This window comes from Cryptomeria japonica, chromosome 4, assembly GCF_030272615.1.
Source record: "Cryptomeria japonica chromosome 4, Sugi_1.0, whole genome shotgun sequence".
In the NCBI taxonomy this organism is placed as follows: domain Eukaryota; kingdom Viridiplantae; phylum Streptophyta; class Pinopsida; order Cupressales; family Cupressaceae; genus Cryptomeria; species Cryptomeria japonica.
In genome coordinates this window covers 235,649,575-235,663,074 of record NC_081408.1, presented here as the reverse complement: position 1 = coordinate 235,663,074, position 13,500 = coordinate 235,649,575, and the positions used below count along the sequence as shown (strand labels likewise).

The following is a 13,500-nucleotide window of genomic DNA, read 5'->3' as shown; positions in this document are numbered from 1 at the left end:
CTTATGATTAACCCTTAAGGTTTTATGTTTTATTCCTAATTTTATGATAATCATCATATTGAAGACATAAAATTTTAGGAAAATAACAAATCACTTATATATGATAACATTGATGTTATTCAAACAGTGGTGATAGAACTAAGTAACCTAATCCTCCCATTTGATTATCACTTATTACTAACAATTTATTAACGTCGAATAATAATTTATTAATTCAAACACAACCTACAATATCTATGTAAATAGTAACTTATCCAATACAAACAAACATAGTAAACCAAACCAAAATGTTGCTTTCTTAAATTTCTTTCCTCCATGCTCGACCACTTGCTCACGGACGCGCCTATTCTGGCTCGAGGTTATAAAACTCATGTTATTAACTTTAATGAAAAATCACAACTGTTGCTTTGACGATCAATAAGTATGTAATGTTTGTATTATTGACTTTCCGTGATACGATAATACCGTTTTGAAACCAAAATAACTGCGAGCCTCGCTCACAAAATTGGCTTTCTTGTTCCTATGGCAACCGAGATGCTGAATTCACATTGTTTTAAGGATCTACCTGTAGTGATATTGATACAGCCTCAAATATCAAGATACGACAGCTGAAAGAAACTATAGTCCACCTAGATCAAGTGGTACAATCCTTTGTCAACAAGCTGCCCCTTTTCCCATAGCCAATACTAGGTCAAGTGGACGCCTATTCCTTCTGCGAGCTGCCCCTTTTCCCATAGCCAATACTAGGTCAAGTTGACGCTAAGTCGTTAACAGCTTACATCAATAATAAATTGTCTTGATTCACGTTTAGAATAAAATGCACTGCGCTATATGGATCCGACATTTTCGCGCTTAAAAAAATGTTTAAGTCAAGTTGACACCATTTCCTTTGTCCAATAGTCGTTCACTTTGTAGAGTTTAAAGGGAAGCATCATTCCATGTTTATCAGACGCCAGTTGGCGGGCCCACTCGCGGATTCCTCGGATCCGAAATGTTCGCATCTTGACTTTCAAGGTGAAATGGACTTCATGTCTACAATAAAACGTACTGCGGATTCCTCGGATTTTTTCACACCGCGTTATATGGATCCGAAATGTTCGCCATTAAAAATTGTCTACAATTCAAATGTCTAGTAATTTTAATATTTAGAATTGGATTGTCAATAAAACTAAAACGCATGGACATGTTTTAATTTTCAAATGTAAGAATAGATATGTAACATACGTTCTCCCCTTAATCTAAATAGATATTGGCAAATCTTTATGCATTTCTTAGATTTGTATAAAGCTCACTACTTATTATTCTAATCTGCCTCATAAAAGACTCTAAAATAGTAGTAGTAGGGGTGGAATTAAAATGATGCTTCTTCCTTGTCTATCTCCTGTTGATTTCTTTCTCAATGGCCTATAAGGTTGTCAAATTGTTCTTGAATATTTCATTGTTCTAAGCTATTACTTCTTCCACGCTTCTTTTAGGGGACACTTAGCTCTTCTACAACTCCTCAATATCCTCCATTGTGTCCTTCCTATCCTCTTGGTTAGTCTTATCATGGAGCCCCTTGAATTCCTCCTCCATACCTTCCCACTTATTATGTTTTTCAGCTAAATTGATGGCCATCACCTAAACCCCCTGATTCTTGTCTTCCATTACCCAACTTGAATCTCTAGAATCCACTTTAGCGAGGGTTTCCAATCTATTAATTTTCTTTTTTTCCACAATAAGATTACTTAGAAACCAACAAACTATAGCTTCATGTTTGACGTAGCCATCACAGAGTTCGTTAACCTCATCTATAGAGGAAGCAAACTACTAGTTTTTTGCCAAGTTTGCATGAGGGGATCCAAATGAAGGGGTAGAAGATGTTCTAGCTTTGCTAATGGGGTTGTTCGGGGTCCACTCTAACTCAGTGGACCAAAAAAAAATTTTTTTTGCATAATCATTATTGTCTACCATCATCTCCTTGACTATGCATTCAATAATGGTACAAGTTGGGCATTTCTTAGATTTAGCTATTTACCTAGGGTTAACTTGGGTAGGGGTCCTTTGGATTTAAGTGTGGAAATGACATCATTGCTCTCTAGGTTATCCAATAGCTCAACAAACAAAGTGGAGCTAGTGGGATTACAAGTCAGTCCATAAGTGGCGGTTAAATTTAGGTGAAAATTGCATAACCACAAGATAAGCCCCAATTGCATGGGAAAGACATTTTTGGTGATTTCGATAGCTACAGACTAAGATATAGATGATAAAAGCTGATAAGGAAAATGCACCTTCACAACATACCTCAAATGGTTGAGGATGGGGAAAAGATATGAATAAAATAATTTAAATCTTTTGTCCAAGTTGATGAATTTCACGAGGAGCAACACAACATATTTCCAAACCCCAAGTCATTCCTACTGAAACCACTTCATAGGTGAGCCATTTTCTCCATTAGCTTCATGAACCTGTTGAAATAATCCTTGTAAAGACTTGGGGTCAACAATTTATTCCTTAGAAATGATGTCAATTATAGGTCAACAAGACTTTTTTTTGCTTCACCTAGTTTGTATATATCTAGGATTTGTTTATTTGACTCACTCTTTGAATGGCAATGTTATAGCACCTTCAATTATTTTCATGATGCACAAGTGTGTATGGACATGATGAGAACTTTTTTATTTTTGACACTATTCCCATTATCTAACCTTGTGTATCTAATAACATGCTAATACTGAACACTAAGGATTACACTAGATGGACATTCTATGCTATTTTTTTCTTTCTGAGAAATGGAGTTGTGAGCCCCTTGACCTAGACCCATGCTACTAGTAGGGAGTGATATCTCAATACTAAATTCTATTTAAATTGAGTATGGGACTCAGAAAAGTGAAATGAGTACTCATTGTCTTAAAGAATCCCTTGTTACTAAGTAGAATTGAAGAGAATTTTTTGTTAACTGTGATCAATAATTATAGTTTTAAAAAAAAAATCATTTATAACTAAGAAAATCATAGCTTAGACTAGGATTAATATAAATATTTAAATTAATTTAGTTTATAATTACTAAGAATGTAAAGGAGAAATTATAATCATAACATGTGCTTGCCATCCTTGCTAAAAGGAAACCATCGAGACATTCCTTCTCTAATGGTAGGAATCAAATGAACAAGCTAGGATTGATTGTTTTTAGTTTTAAATGTAGAAGTACAATATCATTTATGCTAGTATGGTCATTTTATGGTTTATTATGTTATCATGATGTTTTTGAGTGTTATATTAATGGATGGTTTGATTATTGTTTTGTTGATGTAGTAACACTATCATCTCTTATGATAATTTATCATTTCTATGTTATACTTATTAACTAATATTTATGTCTTATATATTGTCTATGATAAAAAAATAAAATGAAATGACCTTGTATTTGAAAGACTCTTTCAATTTGACATCTTATTTTATTTTATTCTATTTCTTGCAAGTTCTAAGTTCTCTTTTGATTGGGAATAAAATAACTCCTCAGAGGCTAATTGATTATCTCTTATATATCATAAGATGTGTTCAACCTAGTCCTCCAAAATCCAAAACACATTAGCATAAAATTCCTCAAAAGGAGTGATAGAGGGAATACATAGATGGGTAAGCCTTGATTGTTTTGAGATATTTTATTTACTAAATGTTGAGATATTGAGCTCATTTAATGTTTAAGAATTGAGTATGTGTTAATTTTATATGATTTTGTATTATTCAAGGGATTTATTTCTCTTCATTGATTGAAGTCTTTTAGCTTGTTAAAAATTATGCATGAATTGCAATGAAATTTGAGAAATGATGAAGAAAACATATGGCTTGTATTAGAGTCACAAATGTGATTGGAGACAAAAGTTGTGTGGCTACAAGTCTATTTGTAGCAAAGATTATAAATTTAAGCAATTAAAGTTTAATTATGGGTAGGGAATCAGAAGTTTCATAATTCCAAGCATCTGGTAGAGGTGAATTGAATTGGCCTACATCACCACTAACTTCTACATTAATTTTTAATGTTTAAATACTTATGACCAATTAAATAATTGAACTTCTTGCTAATTATTGATGGAGAAAGAAACATTCACTAATTTTGGCTAAGCGTTTATGGACAACCAAGAGAAGTATGAAGAGCTTGATACTTTTGAAAGTGGACAAATATCTCTACATAATTGGATATGCCAATTTTAGCATGCAAAGAAGAGGTTTAGTTGGGGAAAGAATTGTTAAAAATCTATCATATAGATGATTCAAAATTTTAAGAGAATCATTTTAGCACCTAGAAAATTAAAGTTAACACTTTTAGGAAGTTTGGAAAGGTCACAATGTATAACATAGATAGAAGAAATGGTGAGTTTGGAGGGAATAAAGAGGTGTTTAAAAATATAGAGTAATTGCCGAGAGAGTTCCATATGGGAAAAGAGACTAAGTTGGATGCTAGAATCATTTGAATATGATTCATATGTTTTTAGAAGATGGTAGCATAGAAATAGAAAAATAGAGCTCCATGTATGAGGGAAGAAAAACTAGAAGGCCATTGAAAGGAGAGAATGTAAAGGAGGTTTCTAGCCTATCATATGTGAATAGTTTTGTTTTGTGCTATAATACACACTATAGGCATAACATGCGAGAAAGAGAATAGAAAAAGTGCATGGCAAGTAGAAGAAGCAAATAGTGAGTCATAGTAAGTGAAAGTAAAGCATGCCATCATTTATGAAGGAAGAATAAGTTGCAAATTAAGAAGTGATTGGTCATTGGCAAAATCTCTAGAAAGGGACATCCCTAATGAAGATGATTATGGTCACCTTTTAGAAAGAGTGATAGCGGTTGCAACTTTAAACCAATCTTATTTTGTAACATTACTCATAAATGTAATTGCCAAGTTGCATTTTGATTTAATATAATTTTTTTAAAAAAATTAACAATGGCAACCAGTTCTTTCTATTTGATTTGATTTTTAACAAAAAAATTCAAACATGCCTACGAATCCTGAAATCAAAGGATGATTTAGAGTAATTTTTTCGTAAGCCTCTGTTGTACCTTGGAAGTGCTGCCCACGCGCTCCGCATTAATGTGCGTATTTTATTATGCGAGCTTCTTATTTCTGCCTTCAATGCAAATTTATAAATAAACCCAACCATTATACCATTCAATATGTTTTCGGGTGTTTAGGTGGTCTAAGCTAAGACTGAAGATGGCGATGCTTCCTCTGCTACTCCTTTTCTCTCTCTCTCTCTGCGCTGCCTCCTCATATGGCCGAATCGTCGAATCAGTCTGATGAACAAGCTCTCATGGCTTTCAAAGCAGCCATCTATGTGGATTCATATAATTCCTTCTTCGACTGGTCTACCAATCACACCTTCTGCGAATGGACTGGCATCACCTGCTCTTCTCGTAGACAGCATGTGGTTTCCTTGAATCTCACAGGTATGGGATTACTTGGCCCCATCTCTCCCTTACTGGGAAATCTTTCCTTCTTTAGAGTACTTGATCTCTCTAATAACAGCCTGGAGGGTCATATTGAAAGATTAAAAATTTACAACACAAACAATAGAATAGACCAAGCTGAAGAAGAAGAAGACAATAAATTTTAGAACTAATAATATTGATATTGGAAAATCTCTAACTCAAAATTACAATAACAATAATTGTCTTATAGACAATCATTTTCTTAAGAATAGGAAAAACAAAAACTTAAAACAATAAAACTAAAAAAATTGTTTTATAACTAAAACTATAAAACTTATTCTATCCTATCTTAGCAATATATGATTGCTCATTAATAAAAACAAGAAAGTTGTTTTATTTATACGTAGCAGTTTGGATATGGGAACTGTTGTTTAAAAAACTGTTTTATTAAATAAAACTAAAAGCAAAAAACAAATCGTCTTTGTATCATTCGAGCTTATCTTCAATCTCCCCCTGAATGATCAATGGAGTGGAGTCCCAACTGATTTCTGAAAGCAATAAAACTTGTGGTTGGAAGAGCTTTAGTAAAAATATCAACAACTTGTTCAAATGAAGGACATAATTACAACTCCACTCGTCCATCTTGAACCAAATCACGAATGTAATGATGATGGAGCTCTATGTGCTTCGTTCTGGCATGAAACACTTGATTTTTGTTCATGGCAATAGTGCTATTGTTATCACAATAGATGGTAGTTGGATGCTCAGAAACAAAATATAGATCTGACAATATCCTTCTTATCCATACCGCTTGAGAACTTGTCAATGAAGCTACCATGTATTTCACTTCTGCTGAAGAAAGAGCCACTGTTGCCTATTTCTTACTACTCCAGGATACAACTCCAGAGCCAAATGAAAAAACATAACCAGATGTAGATTTTCTATCATCCACTGAACCGGCCCAATTTGAATCTGTGTAACCAACTAGTTCGAACTTGTCAGTGGGAGAATATTGAATGCCAAAATTCTGTGTACCACTCACATACCTCAAAATCTTTTAGCAGCCCGCCAATGTGACTCATGTGGATCCTGCATAAACCAAGAGACGAGGCTCACAACATACATAATATCAGGTCTCATGGTTGTGAGGTACATGAGGCTACCAACCAAACTCCTATACCGAGTTGCATCAACCTTGGGACTAGCATCTTCCTTGGTTAGTTTTTCACCAAGGGCTATGGGGGTTGCAAATGTTTTGCATGCCACCATGTTAAACTTCTTCAATAAATCAGCTATATACTTGGATTGAGAAATAAATATATCTTTTGATGTTTGTTGTACTTTCACACAAAGAAAATAGTGCATAAGTCCCAGATCTGACATTTCAAACTCTTGTTTCATTTCTGCTTGAAACTTCTCCATGAGAGCTTTGCTATTACGTATATAAATCAAATCATCAACATAGAGGCAAACTATAAGAATATCATTACCAATATGTTGGACATACAAGGTAGGCTCTTAGTGGCTTCTGTTGAATCCTTTCTTCATGAAATAATTGTCAATTCTAGAATACCACGCACGAGGAGCTTTCTTCAACCCATAAAGGGCTTTCTTCAACTCGTAGACTAAGTGTTCTTTTTCTGGAACTTCATAACCCATAGCTTGTTCTACATAAACTTTCTCATCTATGTAACCATTAAGGAATGTTGATTTCACATCCAGCTGAAATATTGGCCATTTGTATTGTGCTACAATAGCCAATATAATCTTGACTATGTCAAGTTGAGCCACATGAGCAAAAGTTTATGCATAATCCACTCCAGGAGTTTGTGTAAACCACTTGGCAACTAGTCTTGCCTTATGGGGTTCTACTGAACCATCTGCATGATATTTTACTTTGTAAATCCATTTCACACCAATCACTTGCTTACCTTTGGGAAGTGAAACTAATTCCCAAGTATTATTCTTATGAATGGAATTCATTTCATCATTCATAGCATTAACCCATACGGGTTCTTTCACTGCTTCTTCATACACAGAGGGTTCGACTTTGATTGTACTAAACAAAGCAAAATTAGCAACTAGATTTATATTGGTACTCCTCTGATAAACATTAACTAAACTTCGACCTTTCATGGAACAGATGCTAGAGGTGATGGTGAAGGTGAATCTTCACCTGAGTTTGTGCTACTTGAAGAACTAGGTGAGCTTGGAGGACTGGAACTGGAGCTAGAACTTCCACTTGAGCTTGTGGGGAGAGGAGGAGGAACACTGTTATCTTCCATGTTTATGATTATTGATGGATTTTTCTGCACATCATCTTTCCATTGCCATACTCCCCCTTCATCATAAATCACATCCTGACTAACTATCCATTGTTTTGTCTCAGGATTATAGAATCTGTAGCCTTTAGTTGCAGTAGAGTAGCCTGCAAAGATACAAAGTTGATATTTGGCATCCAACTTCTTCCGCTTTTGATCTAGAATGTGCACATATGTCAAACATCCAAAAATGTGAAGATGAGCTACTGAAGGCTTGTGACCACTCCAGGGTTCCTTTGGAGTCAGATTTTGAACTGCTTTTGTGGGACTATGGTTGAGAATATACACTGTAGTGGCAACTTCTTCTCCCCAAAAACTATTTGGAAGATTTTTTGTCTGCAACATGCTTCATGTCATTTCATTAATGGTATGGTTCTTTCTTTCAGCAATACCATTTTGCTGAGATGTATATGCGGTAGTAAGCTCTGGATGCCATTCTTAGCACAAAAATCAGCAAACTCATTAGAAGTAAACTCTGCCCCTCTATTTGTTCTGAGTATCTTAACTAGATACCCGCTTTGTTTTTCAGCTAGTGCTTTAAAATTCTTGAAGCATGCAAAGGCTTTAGATTTTTGCTTCAAAAAATAAACTCGTGTGGTGAGAGTAATCATCAATGAATGTCAAAAAATAAAGGTTCTTACCCAATGATGGCTCTTGCATATCACCACAGATGTCAGCGTGCACAAGCTCTAGAGGAGATTTGGCTCTCCAAGATTTTCCCACTAGAAAACTGTGTCGGGTGATGCTTGCCAAGTGCACACCCTGAACAAACTTCTTCTTTTGCCTTGATTGGAGGAAAACCTCTCACCATATTCTTCTTATTCAACAAAGTTAACCCTTGAAAATTTAGATGACCATATCGTTGATGCCATAACCATGAATCATCTATGGTTGATTTTAGTGCATACAACTTACTAGAAACCAATTTGAGAGGAAACCATCTATTCTCTGTCATATAAGTCTTTGCTACAAGATGATGATTATTAGATTTATCAAAAAAATTGCAGCAGCTATCTTCGAATACAACTTTATAGTTCTTTTCTAGAAGTTGTCCTATACTCAAAAGACTATGTTGTAATTCTGGCACAAAGAAAGTATTATGGATATTTGTAGTGTCTCCTTACTTAGTCTTGACTGCAAGGGTACCTTTTCCCATTACACCAACCTCCTTATCATCTCCAAATTTAACGTTACTCCTCATTGAATCATCTAATTTGACAAAGAAATCAGATTTACTTGTCATGTGATTTGAACAACCGCTGTCCAAGAACCAGACATCCTCTTGGGGTTTTTTTGCCAAATTGCATGCAAAGAATGTAGAATTCTTTGCATCAGAAAATTCTTCTGCATTACTAGCTCTTGACTTATTCAAGTCAGATTTCTTCTTCCTGCACTCAGATTCATAGTGCCCATATCTTTCACAATATCTGCACTGAATACTCCTTCTATCCGCAGAACTTCATCCTCTTCCTCTATTATTTCCTCTTCCTCTTCCTCTTCCTCTTCCTCTACCTCTTCCTCTGCTATTTCCAGAAGATTCACCTTGAAATTTAGCAATATGAGAGGGAGGATATTTGAGATTTTCCTCAATATTAACAGAAGACTAGAAAGCCTGAACAAAACTTTCCATAGAACGTTGCATGCACTCTTTATGAGACTGCAAAGAACCAATTAATTCTACAACTTTGAAAGTAGTTAGATCTTTACTTTCTTCAATAGCAATTACTATTGGATCAAATTTAGGAGGAAGAGACCTCAAATTTTTTTCTACAATTTTCTGATCTGATATAGTTTTACCTTGAGTCCTAAGCTGATTCACAATACCTTGAGTCCTTGTAATAAATTCATGAATAGACTTGGATTCTTTCATAGTCAAACTTTCAAATTCTCTTCGAAAAGCTTCAAGTCTTACCAATTTGATTTTATCTATACCTTGGTATGCAATTTGTAGAGTCTCTCATGCATCCTTTGATTTTGTCAAATTGGCAATTCGAAGAAAAATTGAAACATCCAAGGCAGATTGAATGGTGAAAAGAGCTTTGTTATCCTTCTTTCTATCTTCTTTCCGCTGATTATTCTGTTGTGGTGTCAATGTATTGAATGCATTCTGATCAACAGGTTTTGTATATCCACCTTCCACAATTTCTCAAAGATCTTGGGATAAAAGTAGGGTCTTCATCTTGATACTCCAATAATCATAGTTTTCTCCAGTAAACAATGGAAGCCGAAATGCTAGATCTTTTCCATTAGCCATCTAAAAATAACTGTTGTTCCAACCTGGAATCTGCACAATCAAAATTCTTGCAACCTACTCTGATACCAAATGAAAGATTAAAAATTTACAACACAAATAACAGAAAAAACTGGAGAAGAAGAAGACAATAAATTTCAGAACTAATAATATTGATATTGGAAAATCTCTAACTCAAAATTACAATAACAGTAATTGCCTTATAGACAATCATTTTCCTAAGAATAGGAAAAACAAAAACTTAAAACAATAAAACTAAAAATTCTGTTTTATAACTAAAACTATAAAACTTATTCTATCCTATCTTAGCATTATATGATTGCTGATTAATAAAAACAAGAAAACTGTTTTATTTATACGTAGCAGTTTGGATATGGGAACTGCTGTTTAAAAAACTGTTTTATTAAATAAAACTAAAAGCCAATAAAAACAAATCGCCTTTGTATCATTCGAACTTATCTCTACCAATCACACCATCTGCGAATGGACTGGCATCACCTGCTCTTCTCGTCGACAGCGTGTGGTTTCCTTGAATCTCACAGGTATGGGATTACTTGGCCCCATCTCCCCCTTACAGGGAAATCTTTCCTTCTTTAGAGTACTTGATCTCTCTAACAACAGCCTGGAGGGCCATATTCCATATCAGATCGGAAGGCTTTTTCGATTGAGAAGGCTTCTTCTATCTACCAATCAATTGGAGGGCCATATTCCATATCAGCTTGGAAGGCTTTTTCGCTTGAGAATGCTTGAGTTGGCTTCTAACAATTTAAGTGGAAGCATTCCCTCTGAATTTAGTCTTCTTTCAAATCTAGAAATCATGGATTTAGGAGCAAACAAACTGACAGGCATTATCCCACGTTTCATAGGAAACATGTCCTCTTTAAATGTCATTGAACTGTCCGAAAATAGACTCCGAGGTAGTATTCCAGCTGAGTTGGGTAGTCTTAGTCACCTAAACTGGTTCAGTCTTAAAACCAACAAGTTAACAGGATCAATCCCCGTTGCCCTTTCAAATTGCACTCATCTCCAATTGTTAGTTCTATATGAGAACCACTTAAACGGCCCAATTCCATGGGAGTTTGGTAGGCTGTCAAAGTTGCAAGTAGTGTATTTGTGGGCAAATCAACTCACCGGAGAAATACCCAGCTCACTGGGTAATTGGACTCAGGTGCAACTGCTTGGTTTAGAGCGCAAAAAACTCAGCGGCACAGTGCCTCCGGAATTCGGTAGAATGCGGCAGCTGAGAATAATTAATTTGTGGCATGATCATTTTGTAAGCGGAAGCAGTGGTTTATCTACTCTAACAGTATTAAGTAATTGCTCCAGCTTGGAAGATCTTGATCTGGGATCTAACATTCTCACTGGCGTCTTGACCACTTCAGTCGGCCGTCTTTCAAATTCACTTTATTTTCTAGGATTGGACTCAAATGAAATTGAGGGAAACATACCAGATGAGATTTGTAACTTGACAAGCCTGGGAACATTATACCTATCAGCAAACCGATTGAATGGGACCATTCCATCTACACTCGGTAAACTTCCAAATCTAGAACTATTATTTCTGGGGGCTAACAATTTACAGGGAAAATTCCAGACAGTTTTGGTCAATTAAAAAGACTTGGATTGCTGGAACTCAGCGAGAACATGCTTTCAGGGAAGATTCCAGTTAGTTTTTGCAACCTTCCACAATTAAGAAGGCTTTATCTTGACAACAATCGGCTATCAGGGGAAATACCTGCCAGTTTAGGAAGATGTCAGACATTGGAAAAGGTAGACTTGGCGTACAACAAACTAACGGGAAATATGCCTCCCGAAGTTGCAGGTCTTCCGAATCTTCAATTCTATTTCAACGTTTCTGGAAATTCACTACAAGGTTCTATTTTGGAAATGAGCAAAATGCTTATGGTTTTAGCTATAGATATATCTCACAACAACTTTTCTGGTAGCATTCCAAGTGCAATGGCAAACTGCAAAGGTTTGGAATATCTAAATCTTTCTTGGAACACATTTGAGGGGACAATCCCTGCATCACTGGCAAATCTCCAAAATCTGAAGTACATGGATCTTTCTTGCAATAATTTGTCAGGAACAATACCATTGGCTATCAAAAAGACGAAAATGCTCCGGCATCTCAATCTCTCTTCAAACAAGCTAACTGGAGAGGTCCCAAAGGGAGGAGCTTTTTCAACACTTGATGCCTCAGAAATTATGGGAAATCTTGGCCTCTGTGGTGGATGGGTAAACTTGCCGCCCTGCTCTCATTTGAAATGCAAACAACCATCAGTGTCAAAAAAGGTATTAATTCCTATTATAGTCGACACTGCAATTTTCATCTTGTCTCTTCTGTTGGTAGCATTTTCCTATAGATGCAGACGTTCCCTTACCCCTCCTCTCAAAGTGTGGCCTCTAAAAATTACATATGAAGAACTTGTAGACGCAACTGATGGGTTTAGTGATGAAAATCTCTTAGGAATTGGCAGTTTTGGGTCCGTTTATAAAGGGATTCTTATATATTGCTGTTAAACTTCTCAAGTTGCAAGATGAACATGTTCACCAAAGTTTCACCAAAGAATGCAATGCATTGAAGAGAGTTCATGCCAAATGGAAGTTTGGAGAGATGGTTGTACCCTAGTGAAGGGGGTAGATTTGAGTGATCGAATAAGGATAGCAATGGAGATAGCACAAGGAATGGCATATCTTCATCATTATTGCTTTCTTCAAGTGATTCATTGTGACCTCAAGCCTAGCAATGTTCTATTAGGAGATGACATGACTTCATACACAGCAGACTTTGGCATTTCCAAGCTTATTTTCAGCAATTCTGCAGATTCTTTGACTTCTATAGATGCACTTAGAGGATCTATTGACTACATTGCACCAGGTATAGATTTCTTATTATTGCAATGCATTTTTCTAGTTTTATTCGTTTATCTTATGAACTATTGAATGTTTCAAATGTCTTAATAGGAATCATTAATCTTTTTTTCTTTTTTGTTATTATAGAGAATGGCATAGGTGGAAATCTTACTACAAAGGGAGATGTATACAGTTATGAAATTCTAATTCTAGAGTTGTTGACAAGGAGGCGACCAACAGATGATATGTTCAGTGAAGTAATTAATCTATAAGAATGGATAGAAATGAGTTTTCCAGATATAATCTCAGATATAGTGGATAATTCCTTGTTCGTGGATGCTCACGATTCAGAGAAAACAATGGTAATGGAATGCCTCACTCAATCTGTGCAAATTGGATTGTTTTGCACAAAAGAATCACCTCAAGAACATCCTAATATGATTGAGATAGTTGAAAGATTAAATACAATAAGAAGTAGATTTCTTGGTATGTCTAAGACTATTCAATTACCAGTTGATATCTCACCCTTTCTAGACAATTCAAAAGGTATAAATATTGTTGGTTCAGGAAACAATGAGGATTGATCTAAATCTATGTCCTAGGTCTCCTAGGTCTATGTTATTAATCTTTGTTTGTTTATTGGTTTTAGAAAAATATGAT

General features: G+C 35.4%; 2 protein-coding genes across 2 annotated transcripts; both read left to right on the top strand.

The window, feature by feature from the left end:
- Positions 1-10,528: 10,528 nt before the first annotated feature.
- On the top strand, positions 10,529-12,507 carry LOC131054881 (LRR receptor-like serine/threonine-protein kinase EFR). The gene is made up of 2 exons (XM_057989522.2): positions 10,529-11,444; positions 11,567-12,507. The coding sequence occupies exons 1-2, from the start codon at positions 10,529-10,531 to the stop codon at positions 12,505-12,507; spliced, it is 1,857 nt and encodes a 618-aa protein (XP_057845505.2).
- Positions 12,508-12,654: 147 nt separating this feature from the next.
- LOC131875053 (putative leucine-rich repeat receptor-like serine/threonine-protein kinase At2g24130) lies at positions 12,655-13,112 on the top strand. Its single transcript, XM_059219059.1, has 2 exons — positions 12,655-12,865; positions 12,988-13,112. Exons 1-2 carry the CDS (start codon positions 12,655-12,657, stop codon positions 13,110-13,112), a joined length of 336 nt encoding a protein of 111 aa, XP_059075042.1.
- Positions 13,113-13,500: the final 388 nt, after the last annotated feature.

Bases quoted from the DNA above. Each gene is read 5' to 3' on its own strand.
- LOC131054881 (XM_057989522.2), top strand. From the start codon at position 10,529: ATGGGATTACTTGGCCCCATCTCCCCCTTACAGGGAAATCTTTCCTTC. The intron at 11,445-11,566 runs GTAACTTGACAA...AACAATTTACAG, and splicing joins AAACATACCAGATGAGATTT to GGAAAATTCCAGACAGTTTT.
- LOC131875053 (XM_059219059.1), top strand. From the start codon at position 12,655: ATGGAGATAGCACAAGGAATGGCATATCTTCATCATTATTGCTTTCTT. The intron at 12,866-12,987 runs GTATAGATTTCT...TTGTTATTATAG, and splicing joins TATTGACTACATTGCACCAG to AGAATGGCATAGGTGGAAAT.